This window comes from Haliaeetus albicilla, chromosome 12 (genome assembly GCF_947461875.1).
Source record: "Haliaeetus albicilla chromosome 12, bHalAlb1.1, whole genome shotgun sequence".
NCBI lineage: Eukaryota > Metazoa > Chordata > Aves > Accipitriformes > Accipitridae > Haliaeetus > Haliaeetus albicilla.
The window spans coordinates 27,208,213-27,225,505 of NC_091494.1; the positions used below are offsets into that span (position 1 = coordinate 27,208,213).

Consider the following 17,293-nt stretch of genomic DNA (forward strand, 5'->3'; position numbering starts at 1 on the left):
GATCCTTTGTCAAGTTCTATGTTTATTTATTCACTATAAAGGTGTTGCTTCATAGTGACCCATCAGAGTTTTCTTTCTAGTATACAAAAAAAAGGAAATGGTAGAGGACAGATGGGAATGTAATTGATTTATTTGCCTTGAAAAATAAAAACGTATCTTTTAGTGTGTCTTGAGAGTGGTGGTTTGACTGACCAGAAGAAGGAAAGTGTGGTATACACTATATATACAGCGGAAAGTGTGGTTTATATACATTGAATGTACAGCAAACTCTGAGAGAATATTGATGAACCTGTTGTGTAAATGGTATGTTTTAACCTGTGTTCTGTTGTTTCTAGGGATATTTCTGGGACCAAATGTGACTTCACAGTACAGGTCCAGCTAAGGTATGTATTTGTATCACCTGTTCTTGATGCTGCTGTTTTTTAAAATATAGCAGATACATGCTACCCAGCAGGTCAGGCTTTCCTTTACGGAGAAGAGTCTTATCCTGTTGTTTTCTTTAGAAAAGTTTGCTGTCGGCTGCTTTGAAAAGGGCAGCCTTAACTAATTGTCCTTGTTACATGCAGCTTTCCTGAAGTTGCTGGTGGCCTGATACCTGACATGTCAGAATACTGCATGTACTTAGCTATAGCCAGCTGGTTTTCTTCAGTTAGCTGGTTTAGGTTGTGTGTACACTCCCTTCCTTAACTCCACAACTGTTGGATTCCAGGTGCCTGGGCCTTCAAAATCTATGTGCAGGGAGGGTTGCTTTTCCTAGCAGAGATGTCAAACACAGTACATCCTGGGCATGATAAGCCAAGGCAATGGGAGGCAAGATTTTGGGAATCACCAGGTTGGGTCTTAATCTGTTGGTTATTTTAGAGGCTTTGACAAATTTATCAAGTTTATTAAATCCTATGTATACCTGCAATTCTGCGGAGGGCTGTGAGCAGAGCTGACTTCAGAGCTTGCTCCTGTCAAAGATGGCTGTCTTGCCTTTCATCCCTCTGGTCATGTCTGCATGGTGAGCTGTTAACTTGCCCCACAGAAAGTGATTGCTTTTGGGTCTTGCTTGTTAGGATACCTTCTGCTGATCAGCAAGTCGGGTTGGGTGGACATAGGGACAAAGAAGGCATGAGGGAAAATGGGAACAGAAGGTAGCTCCCCCTTTTTGAGAGCAGCAGCCTGTTAGGCTCAGCTGTGTTGAATAGCTATACCCTGCTGTGATGGTACACTTGTGTGGATGGGGCAGGTCCCCTGGAAGAAATCCAGTGGAGCTGAGAGGCTCTTTTTGGTCCTTTGAATGCCTATTGTCTGCAGTCTTGGCCTACATGCATTTCATAGGACAAGGAAGGGTGTGTCTTTCTTTGGTTCCAGCAGCAAATAAGCGTGTTTGAACTTAGGTAAATAAATAAAACAGTCTTAAGTGAGAGGCTTGACATAGGCAAGAAGATAGCATTTGATGCTGTGGCTAAACAGCTGTCTGATTTATTGAAGTTGGAGGAGGGACAGTTGAAGAGACTGTATATTTTGTCCTTTGTGAAACCCTGGTCTTCTATCAAGAGGTCAGGCTGGAGAAATGGTAGGAAAGAAATTTGGATGATCTGTCTTTTGTAACAGGAGCCTGTATCTGAGTGAGTCAGAGTCAGTCTGAGGAATGCAAGAAATCTGAGAAGGAACCTACAGCCATCTTGATGCAAACCTGTAATTTTGGGGGGCTTTCCTGCTTAATCATCTGTACAGCTAATTTGAGGACTGTGTTTAGCAAGATTTGTCGAGCTTTCGTAATTCTGGAAAAAAAATTCCTGCTAGGAAGAGATGATCTTTAAATCACTTTAGAAGTGAAAGATGATGGAAGCTCTTTGCTTTTAGGTTTTGTTTATCAGAAACCAGTTGTCCACAAGAAGATCACTTCCCACCTAATCTGTGTGTGAAAGTAAATGGGAAACCATGCAGCCTTCCAGTAAGTAAGATGTTATTTTGATATACATATTTGGATAGCATCATGAGGAACTGTCTGTCAGAAATTAGCCTTAGAATTTATCCTAACCTTTGTTTTCACATTTTGGAGCATTTGAATGAAGATGGATAGATGAATGGAAAAGATAGTTAAGTAAATTGTTTCTCAGGAGGCCAGCCAGTAGGTCCAGAAGATTAATTTTCAAAAAACATGACAGTAAATTTTTATGTTTGACAAACATCCAGTGAGGCTCGCTGAAATTTTACTCTGTTTTGGAGGTCATCTGTGCAGGGAATAGACCATCACTGACCAACAGGACTAAAGAGAAAAATGCCAACTTACAGTACTGGTGTAGCGCACAGGATTAGACTGGGCAATGTTAGCCAGGCAGGTTGAACAGCAGTACTGAGAAAGGAGAGATGGCAAAGGTGCCTTTTAGCATGCTGTGGGCAGGGTTAGGATTTGGAAAGTGCAAGGAGAAAAGGCTTGTAAAACACTGATACTTTATTGTCTGATGTAGGTTATATATATATATATATCTATCTTTAAATTGGAAAGGGATCCTGGTTCAGGTGAGACAGAGCTTTTACTGGGGCATGGTTGTGGTGAGAGGGGAAGAAAGCAAAAGCAGTATTTATTTTTTTTTTTGCTGAGGGGAAAAATACTTTGATTTCTAGGGCTACCTTCCACCAACCAAAAATGGTGTTGAACCAAAGCGACCTAGCCGACCAATCAACATTACCTCACTCGTCAGATTATCTACGACGGTACCAAACACAATTGTTGTTTCATGGACTGCAGAGATTGGAAGAGTAAGTAACTTTGGTACATAATGCTGTCTAAAGCTTATTAGTTTCTGCTTTGGCATCTGTTTGAAAGATTTCAAAGATAAGCAAGTTTAATTGTGCAGAAAATACTTAATGGTTTAGCAGTAGACTGTTCCTTCTTTTGTTTGTATTATTTATGCTAGGCAGATGTGACATGCTCCCTTAGATCAGTAGCCCTCAAATTGGTGTGATCCCTCTCTCTTCACCCCCACCCACCTATCTCTGTGACTCACTGAGGGCCCAGATAATAAGATCAAGGCATCCTATAAAACATTTGTTTGTTTGTCTTAACTTCAGACTTCAAGCTCTTCCTGATTTTAGGGACTTGACAAACCTAGTTTTGGCTTCAACTTGTAACTAGCATGTGACATTCAGTACAGAGTGGTCTTTTGTAATTGTAAATGTGGACACAAAGCATAGTGACTTGGCAGGGCCCAGGAGATTTAATTTGCCTTTTTAACATTTCTGTTCTCACAACTGCTATAGTTATACTTAATATTTAAAAAGTCATGTTTTTATAACTTTTTTGTGTCTGTGGGGAGAATGTTACAATTGGTATTATAGAATTGCTGATGTTCCACTGGACTAATTAAATCTGGAACATGCTGCAAAAAGTTACTTCAGTAAATTAGTCCATGAATTAGCGCACTGCTTTCACTGATGGCAAAAAAGCTGCTAGATAAGCATTACAGAGTCAAAATGTACTTGAAAAATGGTGGCTTTGCCATTGCAACCATCCTGTTTTTAGAGGTCCTGAGACTTGTCCTGAGATGAAACGTTGTTGAAGAATTTGTCAGTGCGCAAAGCCCAGGATTCCTGAACCAACATGGAAAAATGCTTACAGCCCAGTCATGCACAAGTCAGTTATAAAACATCACGATGGTGTTTCACGATGGATTTCTTGTGGAGCGTAAAACAGTCTCCATTCAGATTATAGAATAAATGATGGCTGAATGATTTTTTTTTTTTAAACCTTCTTTTATCTAATGAGGACTGCAGGTATCAGAAATAAGCATTTAAAATTGAACCTGTTTTGGTTTATGTTGCAGAAGTGCCTGCATGCAAGTTGATGAATCCTGGTTATTACTCTGCATACAGTACTGCAGTTTTGCTTAAGAATACCAGAGAGGATTTAGGGAAAAGAAACGTTGCAAGTCTGCATGGACTCTAAGCTAGTCTCTTGTGAACTAGCTCATTTCTTAGGCTTCATATATATTTCAGTTACAAAAACCATATTGGCTAACTACTAGCTTACAATACAAAACTGAAGAGAGTGACAGATTCTTAGTGTATTTCATGAGAATTAGATGCCACTCAGAACTTCCCCACTCACGAGATGTAATGCTACCTGAAGTGATTGTTTGAGACCCTGACAGTTAAATGCGAGGAATTATTTTATATTTGGATGTGCCTGTATAGTACAAAATTTGAATTCCCCTCCTTCCCTTCCCTTAAGAGTCAGTTGCACGTCTCAACTGGTGTACTCTACCTTTCCTGAAGTCATAATTGTGATTTTTACACAATCTGTTTCAAGAGCCTTCTGTACAAGATGCCTTGGGCAAGTTCCTAGCTTTGTAGATTCAAGCTGTCGGTAAATAATTTCACAATGTTAATTAGCATTTTTCTAACTTCTATACTAATTGAGGCATTAAACAAACAAGTTAAAGCAGTAGTGGTTTTTAACGATGTGAGAAGCATTCATTGTAAGAATAAAATATTTAAAATGTGGTATTTCTGATGCTATTTCAATTTGTGTGATTTTATGGTAAGATACATTACTGAAATCCCATCTTTGGATTCTGGTGGCATCCTAAATAAAGGATGGTAGATGTCACAATTGTATGCTTTTTTGTTTTGTTAGTGGGAACATACATGGCAATTGCTGGGGGAAGCCTTGAGTGCAGCTGCAGGTTTAGGAAATGCTGTTTATATCAAAAAGTAATTGATGTACCCTAACATGAGAACACAAATTTTGTCCTTTCCATTTTGGGAGTGGGGGGAGAAGGGGATGGTGCTGATGAATGCATAGTACAATGTTACATTTTTAGAAAGACAGTCACTACCTGCTGTTGTTAGTAGCTTACAAGAAGAATGAGAGCTTCAAAAATCTCAGGCTGTGGTTTGAAATCAGTTAGCAATGCCAGGAAGAGCACTCTGCCACTCCTGCTCGTCCCTTGAGGGAAGGCTTACCCTGCTTACAGGGGAGCTGGCAGAGTTGATGTTCAGTCTGCATCTGACCTGCTTGTATGCCAAATTATTTTCTGTAGTAGCAGAAGTGAGCATCCATGGCTTTTTGCTGATGCCGATAAGGAACATTTGCATGGTCTGTTCTGTTGAGACTGATGGGGGGAAGTGACCTAACCTATTCCAGAGGGGAAGGACAGTCAGTTGGGAGTGGTGACTTCTTGCCTCCTCTGGCTAGATGCACTAAAGTGCATCTTGGCCCCACTGAACTCTTGAACTCTTTACTGCCTTACTTCTGTTAAGCTTCGGCAGTGAAGTTAGCATTTCATAGACAGTAAGTGCAGGAAGATAAGAATAAGAAAGTTCAACAGTGCTTCCAGGCTGAGTAGGAAATACTGCAGATGATGCATCTTTTTATGTATTGCTTTTGAAGAGCCATCACTGCCGATTTACATATTTTGAAAATGAAATAAGCTTTTATTAAAAAAAAAAAAATTGATCATATTTGACCTGACAGCTTCCCTTAAATGTATTGACACAACTGCAGTACCTAACACTATTGATGTAAAATTACCCTTCTTAAATGGACTGTAGACTGCATGTCCTGAGTTAGATGTAAAACTTCCAAAAGTGTCCTAAGTGCTGTTTTAATAGCTTGGTTTGCAGCTAAATCTAACGTCAGTGAAGCGTGAAGTCACTTTTGTTGCATCTCAAACTCCAGCCCTGTGAACTTTCTGAAGCATGATGGGTTTTCTCTAGTCTGAAAACTCTGCCATCTAAAGTCTTGTAACTGCTTTAGAAACACAGTGCCCTGTAATCACGTAATAAATTGCCTAAGCATTGTATAAAATTCAAGCTGTCTTTTGATTAAAACAGTTTTTACTTTGATCTTTTGTTCTGTTTTCTAGAACTATTCCATGGCAGTCTATCTTGTAAAGCAGCTGTCCTCTACGGTGTTACTGCAGAGGTTGCGAGCAAAAGGAATACGGAACCCTGATCATTCTAGAGCACTAAGTATGTCTGATGTACTACTTGTTTAAAAAGGAAAAACAGCTTTTGTAAAAGGAGATTTGAAATAGGACTGTACTAACTGAGGTTTGGACTTCCTACAATTCTGTGGGTTTTGAGAATCTGATAGTGGTGTTCTTTGTATTCAGTTCCAATTCAAAAACTCAGAGGCCTTTGTTTGTACTAGGAGCCAGTCCAGGAACCCTGTTGACACTGTGAAGGGAAAAATGCAAGAGAATCTCTTTCAGTTCAGCCATACTGCCTTTGTTTCTTCAGAATAGAATAACTGTATTTATATAGTTAACTGGTAATTCAGTACCTCACGCAAGCTGAACTAAATGCCTGATACTGAACCTTGATGCTGACATGCTGGAGGAAAGTCTCCATCAACACAGTTTTTGTTCCTTTGGGACGGTATTGTGGAGTCAGCTCCTGGAGAGAGAGTCTAGCACAATACTCCTCCCAGCCCCCTTCCAAATTTAAGTGTGAGGTTTGCTGCTTTATTGTTTTCTCTGACAAGTGCATGTTGGTATAAGTTTGTATAATAAAAATGCAAGAAAAAACTGCTGCATGTTTATTTTTCAGGGAGGGGGTGAAAATACCAACACCTCACAGCTCTTAGTCATACTTTTTAATGCTCAGATAACATGGGTTATACACAGCACAGGACCTTCTCCAGAAGGGAAGAAGTTAGTCCACCAGTAAATGCTACAAAGCCAGTGGTATATAGTGCTGGGCATTAGCTTGTGCTAACGCCGTATGATGATTTAAATGCACAAAAATCTAGAGAGTTGCCAGGTGGCTACTGCTCTGTGTATACAAGGTGAGAATGAGTGTGTGGGTCTGGTTCATAGAGCAGGAGGAACATGGAACTGACTTGTTCGTTTACCAAATGACTGCTTATAAAACAGTCCTTGTAAGTAAAAGTAGAGGATGGGTAGAGATGAAAGACTTCTGTAAGTGCTAATACTGCACTGCAGTTATTTAAAACTCAAATTTTATCAGGGTACTTCTGACTTCCCATTTCTCAACTTGCTTTTCAGTTTTAAATCACAGATTGCTTGATGAGTATTTAAGAGGTTTACAGTGGTGCTTGTCCATGTGAGAGTTACTAACATTTTTTTAATGTACTTAAAGTTAACAGTCAAGTCAATGTGGCTCATCTTGTCGGTAGATTTTAAATAACTGTCAAGTACAAAGTTGCATATATATGAAAAGAGACATCTCTGTATGAATATGTTTTCTAGGGACCTTGGTTTAAGATGAGTTTTTCCTGCTTTTTGCTTTCTTAAATCCTGTTGTTTATGATCTTTCTAGAGAGTAAAGACTGCTTACGTTACATGTTTATTGTGTGAGTCTGAAACAATAGTCACTGCTGCTTGCTTCCAGTAGATATGGCAAACTGAAAGTTTAGCATGCAGTTTCAGACTTGTTTTATTTCTCTGTCATCCAATTTGTGTCTTAAATCAACTGTAAAATAAACCTTTTCTTCTTTCAAATAACAGTTAAAGAGAAACTGACTGCTGATCCAGACAGTGAAATAGCAACAACAAGCTTAAGAGTTTCTCTTCTTTGTCCAGTAAGTTTTTATTTTAATTCCCTCAAAACTGATTCTGATCAAAATGTGGCTGTTCTGGGACATGTATTTGGTAGAGGTTAGCTTGTGGTTTACCTGTGTGTTAACTTTGTGGGGATAGGATCTAGTGCTGAAGTTATTTGTCACTGTGCTTAAGCACATGATATACCCCTGAAAAAATGAGTATTTCATTAACTTGAAAATGCTATTCAAAATTATATGTAAGCATACATTAAATCTGTCACTAGATCATCTGAGTGTGCAGTTTGGGTCCTTGATTGTGATAAAACTACTCTCAGTGGTAAGGTAGGTGAATCTGACTATTACAAATAGCTCTTCAGCCAGTGTCTCTAGTCAAAGAATTGAGCATCTTTTAACTGAAGTTGATTATATGCATGTATACACATTGAGTATTTAATAGTCTTAGATTAGAAATGAAGCAGTGTCAAACACAATTTTTTCCAAATTTGAAGTGGGAGAACATGGTTCCAATGAATGTGGAAGTGGCAGAGTTGTACTGTATCTTGACCTACTAACTGTTTTTTAACTAAGCAGATGCAGAGATAAGTGGTAGTTTATACCTGGGTTTGTGTTATCGTTGGTAAACTGCACAATATTAATATTATGTGCACTTTTTTAATCTTTAGAATTTAGTGCTCTTGTTTCAAGTACCATGCACCTTCAGAATACTTGCTCTCTGTATTGATTGACACAGTATCTTTATTGCAGTATAACTTTTTAACCTCTTTTCAAAATTAAGGATATGTCTGTTTCCTGGTTTGGCTCAATCTGTTCAAGCTTGACACGAAATTTTCACTTTCGAAACCTAAAGAAGAAAACTGTCTTATTCTTGCAAAATTGAAGCTTATTTCTTAAGTTATTAAATGTGTTCTTAAACTCTACCAATGTAAAGATAAACTTTATATATATATAAGCTTTGCTTTGTAAAAAGCACAATTGACATTGTGGTTACTTTTAATGTATGTATTATGTTATTGTAAATCTTTAAATGTGGTATTTTCATGATCTTTAATCTTAAAACTTTCTCCAAATCAACATTGATGCTAACTAAATAATAACACATTTATAAGGAGGATAAAACTCATCTGCAAGAAGGATACAGGGATTGCATTTACAAAGTAAAATCCAGATCTGTAAACTTAGAATCTCATAACCTATAATCTTACAAAAATATGAACTTACATGTCACATCGAAACTGCTGCAGATTTGGAACACTGAAGTATTTTGGGTCCACACCTGGCAGCTTATTTTGCTGAGTTGTTATAGTTGAATTTTTGTTGTGCTGTTAGTACTTTGTTATTCTAGAAAGCACGACGATAGTCCTGTTGGTTTTTTTGTCATTTTTTTATGCACAATGTTCTTACCACTTAAAATTAGTTTCCTATACAGACAAAAATAGTAATCCCTTAGCAGGAATTAAATGACTGTAAGAGTTTAGAAGTGCCTATGTATTAATTCATTACCTTAAATTAATCTTCATGCATCTTCTGGAATTACAGTTTTACTTCAGTTGTACTTGATTAGTCAAAACTGCCACTTCAGGCAGTTATGTTGCTTTATAGATCATTCTGTGGGAGTTTTCTGGCACATTTCTGTTTGTCTTGATTGCCTCCATTACTGATAAAAGTTTTTCTGCAGTGCTTTTAGATGCATTTTTCCCCCTGCTTTTAGATGCATTTTTTTCCCTGAAGACTGCAATTCAGATAAGTTAGTATTAGAGCAGAAATATCCTCTACAATATTGCTTTTAGGACTGCAAGTTTGCTAATACCTAAATATGTCAAATTCTATTTTGCTTTCTCAGAGTTCTGCCAGGTGTAAAAACAAAACAGCAATCAGACATTAGGATGTAGCTCTTCAGAAGTCCTACCTTTGTCAGTATTTCCTCTTTAAAATTTACTACTTTTCTGATAGATGTACAAACTAAAGTCTATAGCAGATTATTTTGAGCATATTTGTCTCTGTATCATTTTAATAATGTCTACAAAACATACACACTTGACTTTTTTTCCAGTATGTTCCTCATTCAGTGCTGATTTCACTGTAGCTCTTGCAGTAATCCATCATTGCAAAGACTCTCCTTGCTCAGCAAGGATCAAGAGTAAGGGTACCAGAGATAAGGGTACCATCCCATCGTTGGGACAGAGGCTGCACGTTTCAACCTGTCCGATGAATAGAAAGGTTATTAGCATGATTCAGACTGTCCTTGGGTCTGAATGTAATTTTATTACAGCCTCTATATTTTTACTTGCTAATTTGTAAGCATTTGGCTCACGGAAGATTTTTTTGTAAATATTTTGTGGTTATTTTCTAGTGCTTGAATGGACAGTCTATGCTTTGAAAGTACACATTGAAAGTGCTGATTTGATCTCCAACAGCAGAACCAAAAATTAAAGAATGACGCATCTTCAGCTCTGTTAATGTGAGGGTGCTGCTCTCCCGTCTCATTTGTTACGGGTGTGATTCTCTCGTGCGTATACTTCAGTAAAATAAATGGAATTGCATATCCAGATGGGGGTGGCAGGTTTAGACTCTATAACCTTTGTTTTGCCCTCAAAAAAGTGCAGAGTGAGGCAGCTTCCTCTGAATTTGTTTTGGATTACTGCTGAGCTTTTTTTAGCACAGAGGCCGGCTCTCCCTCTGAGACCGTGGAGTATGGAGAAGAAAGAAGCTGTCCTTAACTATTGGCTGAATCTATCCAAGATACAGCAGGCAAAGGGGCTGGACTGAGTCTGTATTTCAGGAAGACGCTTGAATTCGTGTTCTTTTTTTCCCTTGAAATAAAAATAAATAAATCCACAGGCTCTGCAGCCGGACCAAATATTTAACTGAACAAAAATTCCAAATATAGCATTTTACCATAGGTTTTCCAGCTTTGTTTACAAATCCTTAACTCCTGTTTTGGGTGCATTTTTTAGCATGGAAGGATAGCAATGTTTTGTATTCTTGTAAAAGAAATCAATGCAATGTTTCTTTGGCTGCCGACAGGCAAGAATCAAAACAGTAACAGGGTTGGAAAACAGAGTTTTTCAAAAGTTGGGATGCATCTCTTCTTTTATGACCTTTTCTTTTGTCAGTTCTGACACAGCTTGGCCAGTATGGCAGAACTGATACAGGATGTTCAATGCCAAAAATGAGAAAGGAGACATCAACTTGTTAACGCTGAGTATGCTGATTCTATCTGCATGTGTATGGCTTCAGTTAAATCAGACTGCTACTTAGAAATTAGGGCCACAGTTTTTATACCAAAACCTTGTGAAAATGTTTCTGGTTTAAATCTGCTTTTTTACTCAGGAGACAGGTATTTATGTTCTTCCTGCAGCATGTGTCTTCGACCTTCCTTATTTTTATGTTGCATCACATAGAAGCATCCAGGTTTTATCTCTGGTACCCTTACTCTTGATCCTCGCTGAGCAAGGAGACTCTTATTGTGCCCAAAAGACAAATGAGCCATTGACCTACCATCTGGGAGATAAGAATTCATAACAGACATGGATCAGGGGGCCTTGCTTTGTTGGGGGTTGATTATATGATAGAAGTAATGTGCTTGGTCATGGATTTTGGGGGAGGGGGTGCCAAACACATGGCACATACAGCACCTCCTGCTGTCTGAGCTCTCCACCACCATAGCTGCAGACTCCCCAGGGAGTTCTCTGCTCTCCTCCCATCTGGTGGTGAGTTTTGTGACAGTGACTGAGAGCCAGAGGGAAGAAGAATAAGCAAGATCCTGCAGTCTAGCTGAATTTGCTGAGAATGGGGTGGAAGGATTTCTGCTTACGGGGGATGCAAAAAAAATAGCATCATGGAGGAAGTAGTGGACTGTGAGTAGAGCCTTTGTTCTTGATACCGTTTTTTAGTTTTCTGATATTCTGAGATTGAGTGCCATCCTGTGGCACCCATCTTGTATTGCTCAGAATCAGTATGCATGACCATGATGCTTGCTTAAGCCATACTAAAAACAGTACCTCCTACTATTCACTGCTAGAATTGGCTGAAGGTTTTCAAATGAAGTCATTGTGCATGTTTTAGTCAAATATATATAACTTCAAAATACTCAGTATAAATAGTTCTTAATAAATAATTGTTTTGTTGTTTTCTAATGTGGGAAAAGTCTTCTTCAGACATTCCTACTTTTTACCCTTAGTATGGTCAGTTAAAGCCCCTCCTAAATTTGCAGTGTAAGAACTTTGCCAGAAAACAACTGCTTGGTTTTTTTGAGGAGAGAAAACTTTTTTATTTCAGGTTAATATGAAATGCCTTTCATTGTCTAATCAATTTTGCATTCAATGTAATCAAATCATATGTTAATGTTTTTATGGTCTGGGTTAGCATTGATTTACCTAATCCAAACTAAGATATTCCTGTTCCACAATTTAGCCTGAACACTCACTGTGTGTAGCACTCCTATGTTACCTGCTCAGCTTAAGCACTCAACTGTGCTTTTTGTATTAAACTTGTGGAAGCTTTGTGCTGGCCTACAAAATCTCGCTGTCCCGGCCTTCCTACAATCTCGAAGGAAAGGATAGTCCCCATCAGAACGCGTACTTTAGAACTCATTTGCTCCTGTCTCATCTTCTGTTAACATTTGTAGGCCCTTTTTAGTGTTGAAAAGATAAGATGGTAGTATAGGGGATAGTCAGCTAATTGTACTTTACACAAGAAACAGGGAGTGAAATTTCAGGTTAGCTCACAACTGTATATGTAGCAGTGCTGTTTATCACAGCAGGAGGAGTATAAAATAGTTTCTTAATAGTTAACAGGTGTGACTTACTTTGTGAGTAGTCACTTTCTGACAGTGCTTTGGAGAACGTATGGAAAATGGTGGAGTTAGAGAAGCATGTCAGGAAATGATCCATAATCCTGCAAATGCATTTTCTGTATGCTTTCTTCTGTGACTAAAGTTAAACAAGTAGTTCTGGTAGTGCCCTGATGACTGAGTTATGGACAGCAGCTTGAATGCACACTTTAACTGTGAGTGAATGGGAGAGGGCTGACCCATGTTCATCAGCTTTTAAAATACTAATGAAGAACAGTTCTTTTTTGTGGTTCGTCCAGGACACTGGTATGTTACAGGTGCTCAGTGCACTCTGTATTTTGTTATGGGAATATAGAAGGATGTAGTCTTCAGCCTCCTTGATCAAATGTAGTTAAAAATGTGATTTTTAGTAGCTTTTTCTTTTATGCGATAATCAAACCTACAGGAAGGAGGGAACAGTGTATGTGGCACGTATTTTAATCAAAACTTGGATTTATGAGAGTTCTTTCTGGAGTAAAACTCAACCCGACTCTGTCTATTTTCAGACAGAAAAGCCCTGTTGGTTAATTTAATACCAAGATGATGTAATGTTGGGTTTTTTTTCTCTTAAAGCTTGGTAAAATGCGGCTAACTATACCATGTAGGGCCCTGACTTGTTCACACCTGCAATGTTTTGATGCCACTCTGTATATTCAAATGAACGAAAAGAAACCAACCTGGGTTTGCCCTGTCTGTGACAAGAAGGCTCCCTATGAACATCTTATTATTGATGGGTAAGTAAAACTTGAATCAAAATGAAGGATGTACCTTACACTCTGTGCTTACCGTTCCTGTGCTGCACAGAATACAGTGCTCTGAAATCTTGGTTATTTGGCTGTGACTTGTTTTAAGTTACCACGTCCTTTCATTTCCTTGCTGTTGGTGAAGAATTACTAACCAGGTACCTCTTCATTCAGTATTCTGGAATAATTGTGGTCATCAAACTGTTAAAGTTAATAATAATGAAAGGTATTCCTTCCAATCCTAGGTAAATTTTTGAGCTATCCTGCCTAAGATGGTTGTGGGTTTTTTGTTTTTGTTTTTGGATTGCAAGGTGAAAACAGCACGTTGTCTTTTCTTTTAATGGAGCAACTGCACAAATCTGGCATGGTTGATAGCAGACATTCGTGTTAGATCAAATAAATAACTGCCACCACCCCAAATGCATGTACAATTCCATGTACAATTTCACACTTGGGGAGTTGCTATACATAGAAAGTGACATAGAGATTGATTCCCTAGTACTGCCTACCTGTAAAACATTTAAAAAAAAATAAATCTAGCATTGGTTTCCATGAAGAAATGCCAAGTATCTATTCCTGGGTTTGCATTTTAATTCCTTAGATGAGAATCTTCTTTCCAAAGTGTGATAAAGGAAGAGAACAAGTAGAGACTTCTGAGAATACTCTCAGAATGTTTTACTAGAAAACCAAAACCAAAACCCCCCAAAAAACCCCAAACAAACAAAAAAAAACCAAACAAAAAACCCAAACCCACAAAACCCCCTAACAACCAAACAAACAAAAAAAAATGCCCAAACAAACAAACAAAACCCCCACAACAAATAGAACCCCATAAAACCACCTCACAAATGATTGAGTCTTTTCAGTGAGTACGTGCTTCGTTTTGGTGACCTCCCAGTGGAGCATAAGGTTGCTTGGGATCCCCTTTAAGGCCTTGCAAAAAGCTCTTGAAGAGACACTCGGGGCTCACACATGCTGCTTAGGATTCACAGACCCTGAGATTTATAGGTCCTCTGCTTTGGATCAAAGAACTGTGGGGTTCCTTGTTCTGGGTTCCAGCCTAAAATAGTAGACTAAGAGTAGTAGTAATTAAAACAGCCCGTTTTCTTTATTTCTTCTTGTGTTGCCAGGTGTGGATGTTGAAGATTAGGTGATATAATTATAGCATCCCAAAGAGAAGGTTCTTTCTAGAAAATGTTTCAATCTGGGAAGGAGTGAACTTTCTCACTAATTAAACCAAAGCTCTTTCCTACGCAGAACCACATGAATAGTCTTGGTCAAAAGCTGGAATTCCCACTGGGAGTGATGTGGTGCCAGGATCCTAAAAGTTTTAGAAGATGCAGCTAGGAGAAGAGGCTGCAAGTTTAGATTCCCATGCTCAGCTTTTGTTAGGAAGCTCTTACTTATAAAGAGGTTTCAGGAAATACTAATCCTTAAATACTCAGTTATATAGACTCCTTTAAGATATGGGCTTCCTCAGTTAAATATTGTCAAAGATAAATATGGGTAAGGAGGAGGTTTTTTTTTTTAATGCTAGTTTACATTCTTCCTTTGCTTTGGGAAATGGAGAGTTCTGTGTCATGAGCTCTGCAGGATTCTGCTCTTGTAGTTCTTTTAAGTGGATGTGCAGATTTTTATTTTAGATAATATTTTAAAATTTTCAGTGGCTCCTTTTTATCAAGGAAGCAGATGAGAGAAGGGTAGAACAATGAAAGCTTTCGACTTTTTAAACACTAATTCAAACTTACACTCACTAGTAAAGATATTGGAGGAAGAAAAAGGAGTTAAGCTCTTTCTGAGGACTGATATTAGATGTTTTTGATTGACAGGTTGTTCATGGAAATCCTGAAGTATTGTACAGATTGTGATGAAATTCAGTTTAAGGAGGATGGATCGTGGGCTCCTATGAGATCGAAGAAGGAAGTACAGGAAGTAACTGCATCTTACAATGGAGTTGATGGTAAGTCATGTTTTGGGGTGTATGAACTCAATGTCATACTGTTGAACTGTTAAATATTGATGTTCCTTTAACTTTTCAAAATGCTCATTTTTACATGTATGTTTGTAGCTTTTAATGATCATTTGTGAGAAAGATTACTTGAGTAATACCTGTTTGGGGCTGATGGTACTTTTAAGTTTTTATCAGTGTTATGTAATTTTGTTGTCTTTTATTCTAAGTTGTAAGCTTTATTTGTGAAGGCATATAATAAGCTGTGATGTTACGATGATTGTAGTGTTGTTGTAAGCTACAGCTTATAATGTTGACTTCCTTTGTATAGGATGCATAAGCTCTTCCTTGGAGCATCAGGTGTCTTCTCACCAACAGTCAAATAAAAATAAGAAAGTAGAAGTGATTGATTTAACCATTGATAGCTCATCAGATGAAGAGGAGGAAGAACCATCTGCAAAGAGAAGCTGTCCTTCCATATCTCCAGCATCACCGTTAAACAATAAGGGGTGAGAATAAAATATGCAGGCCAATGCAGAGAGAATATACTCACGATGGAGAGTAGTAACAAATTTCAAAAGAAATTGTATCTAGAAGTTCTGTATTTGGATTATATCCTGATTTAGTAGCTTATAGCAAATGGATTTGATCTTGGGTCACAAGGCCTGAGAAGATTGGAATAACAACTTTGAGTTGTTAAGTGTGTAACACGATACAGTTTTTCAGTTGCATTTGTGAAAATGAGTATAGAACGGCACAAAAGGTTGTGGCTTACAAGTATGTTTTTTGCCAATCTGGAAATGTTTTTCTTCCATAGAGAAATATAAAAGCAGCACATACGGAGAGAGAGAGCAACGAGAAACATGGGTGTGGTATGGGAGTGTGTGGGTTTTGCCGGTGATTACTGCCAGTAGCATAGTAATACACAATGCCAGAATAACCTGATTACACCTAAGCAGGCAAGCTGTTAATAACACCCTGGTTACATAAACATGTAGGGATGAAAACTGAGGCTAAACTGAAGGGATCCTGTTGTTGAAGTGATTACTACTACAGTAATGTAAATGACTCAGTGATCACTTAAAACTCTTCAAGACCTTTTTGGCTGTCTTCCATTGCTAATGATCTTGTAGAGTATAAATGTTGTGTTGTTATACAGATTTGTATGTGTTTTTGGGGGGTTCAATATACCTTTAGGATTGTCTTGCCCTGGCTTAGGAGTATTTGTAACATATTTATAGCAGAGATCCCAGTACCATTTATAGTGGGAGTTATCAGTTTCTGCTGTTTAAGACCGAACATTCCTTTGCTTTTAATTTTGCTAAACTTCAATTATCTTGGACTGAGTTAACTTCTGATAAAATGTCATTGTGAGAAGAAAGCTTGGGGAACGTGTGATGCTCATGTCTCTTCCACTCCCTCCCCCTTCCCCCCCTTCCAGTCCCTACAAGATTCATTGAGGTGCTGTAGTGATGTGATGCTTTCTAGTGAAGCTTTGAAATTAGTAGGGGGGGTTGTTGGACATCTGTCACAAAGTTTATAATGTGTACTGAGAGGTTGACTTTGTGTTAAATCTGAAAATAGGCATACCCTGTGTGGGACAGCAATAGAAATATTCAAATGCTGTTCTTTTAGCATTAAAGCCAAGACTATATTTTAAGCTTGTAACAAGCCTTTGTTTCTTCCAGCATTTTAAATTTACCCCATCAAGCATCTCCTGTGTCAAGAACACCAAGCCTTCCTGCTGTTGACACTAGCTACATCAATACATCACTTATCCAAGACTACAGGCACCCATTCCATATGACACCTATGCCTTATGACTTGCAAGGTGAGCTTCTGGTCTAAGTACAGCTCTCCAAGCAATAATAACTATTGTAAAAGGATTCAAATGTGCAGTTGTTTGACAATCCAGTAGTGAAAAATATTATTTTGCATCCACAGAGGATGAAATGGTATTTAAAAAAAAAAAAAGAAAATTTAGGTTAATATCTTAAGGTTTTAAAAGGCTGATGTTTTGCAGGCTCCAGTAGTGAAGAGAATCTGAAGTGTCATCAGTATTATGCTGGTTTTATTTCAAAATAAATGGTGGGAAAATGGGGAGGTGCTTTTTTGTTTTGAGAAGCTTAATTTTTTTTCTTTGGCTCTTTACAGGTTTAGATTTCTTCCCTTTCCTGTCAGGAGACAATCAGGTAAGTAAAGGAAAATCAAGTCATATGGCAGATACTCTTTTCAGAGAAGGACTTGCTGGC

General features: G+C 38.1%; 1 protein-coding gene across 2 annotated transcripts in view; it reads left to right on the forward strand.

Annotated features, from left to right (window-relative positions):
• The window catches only part of PIAS1 (protein inhibitor of activated STAT 1), a 63,517-nt gene that overhangs the window by 40,604 nt on the left and 5,620 nt on the right, over positions 1 to 17,293 (forward strand). For both annotated transcript variants that reach the window (XM_069798659.1, XM_069798660.1), the window contains exons 4-13: positions 336 to 383; positions 1,852 to 1,942; positions 2,617 to 2,751; positions 5,859 to 5,964; positions 7,464 to 7,537; positions 12,924 to 13,084; positions 14,923 to 15,053; positions 15,373 to 15,550; positions 16,730 to 16,872; positions 17,196 to 17,233. In XM_069798659.1, coding sequence (XP_069654760.1) covers positions 336 to 383; positions 1,852 to 1,942; positions 2,617 to 2,751; positions 5,859 to 5,964; positions 7,464 to 7,537; positions 12,924 to 13,084; positions 14,923 to 15,053; positions 15,373 to 15,550; positions 16,730 to 16,872; positions 17,196 to 17,233 — 1,105 coding nt within the window. The remainder of the gene's footprint in view (positions 1 to 335; positions 384 to 1,851; positions 1,943 to 2,616; positions 2,752 to 5,858; positions 5,965 to 7,463; positions 7,538 to 12,923; positions 13,085 to 14,922; positions 15,054 to 15,372; positions 15,551 to 16,729; positions 16,873 to 17,195; positions 17,234 to 17,293) is intronic.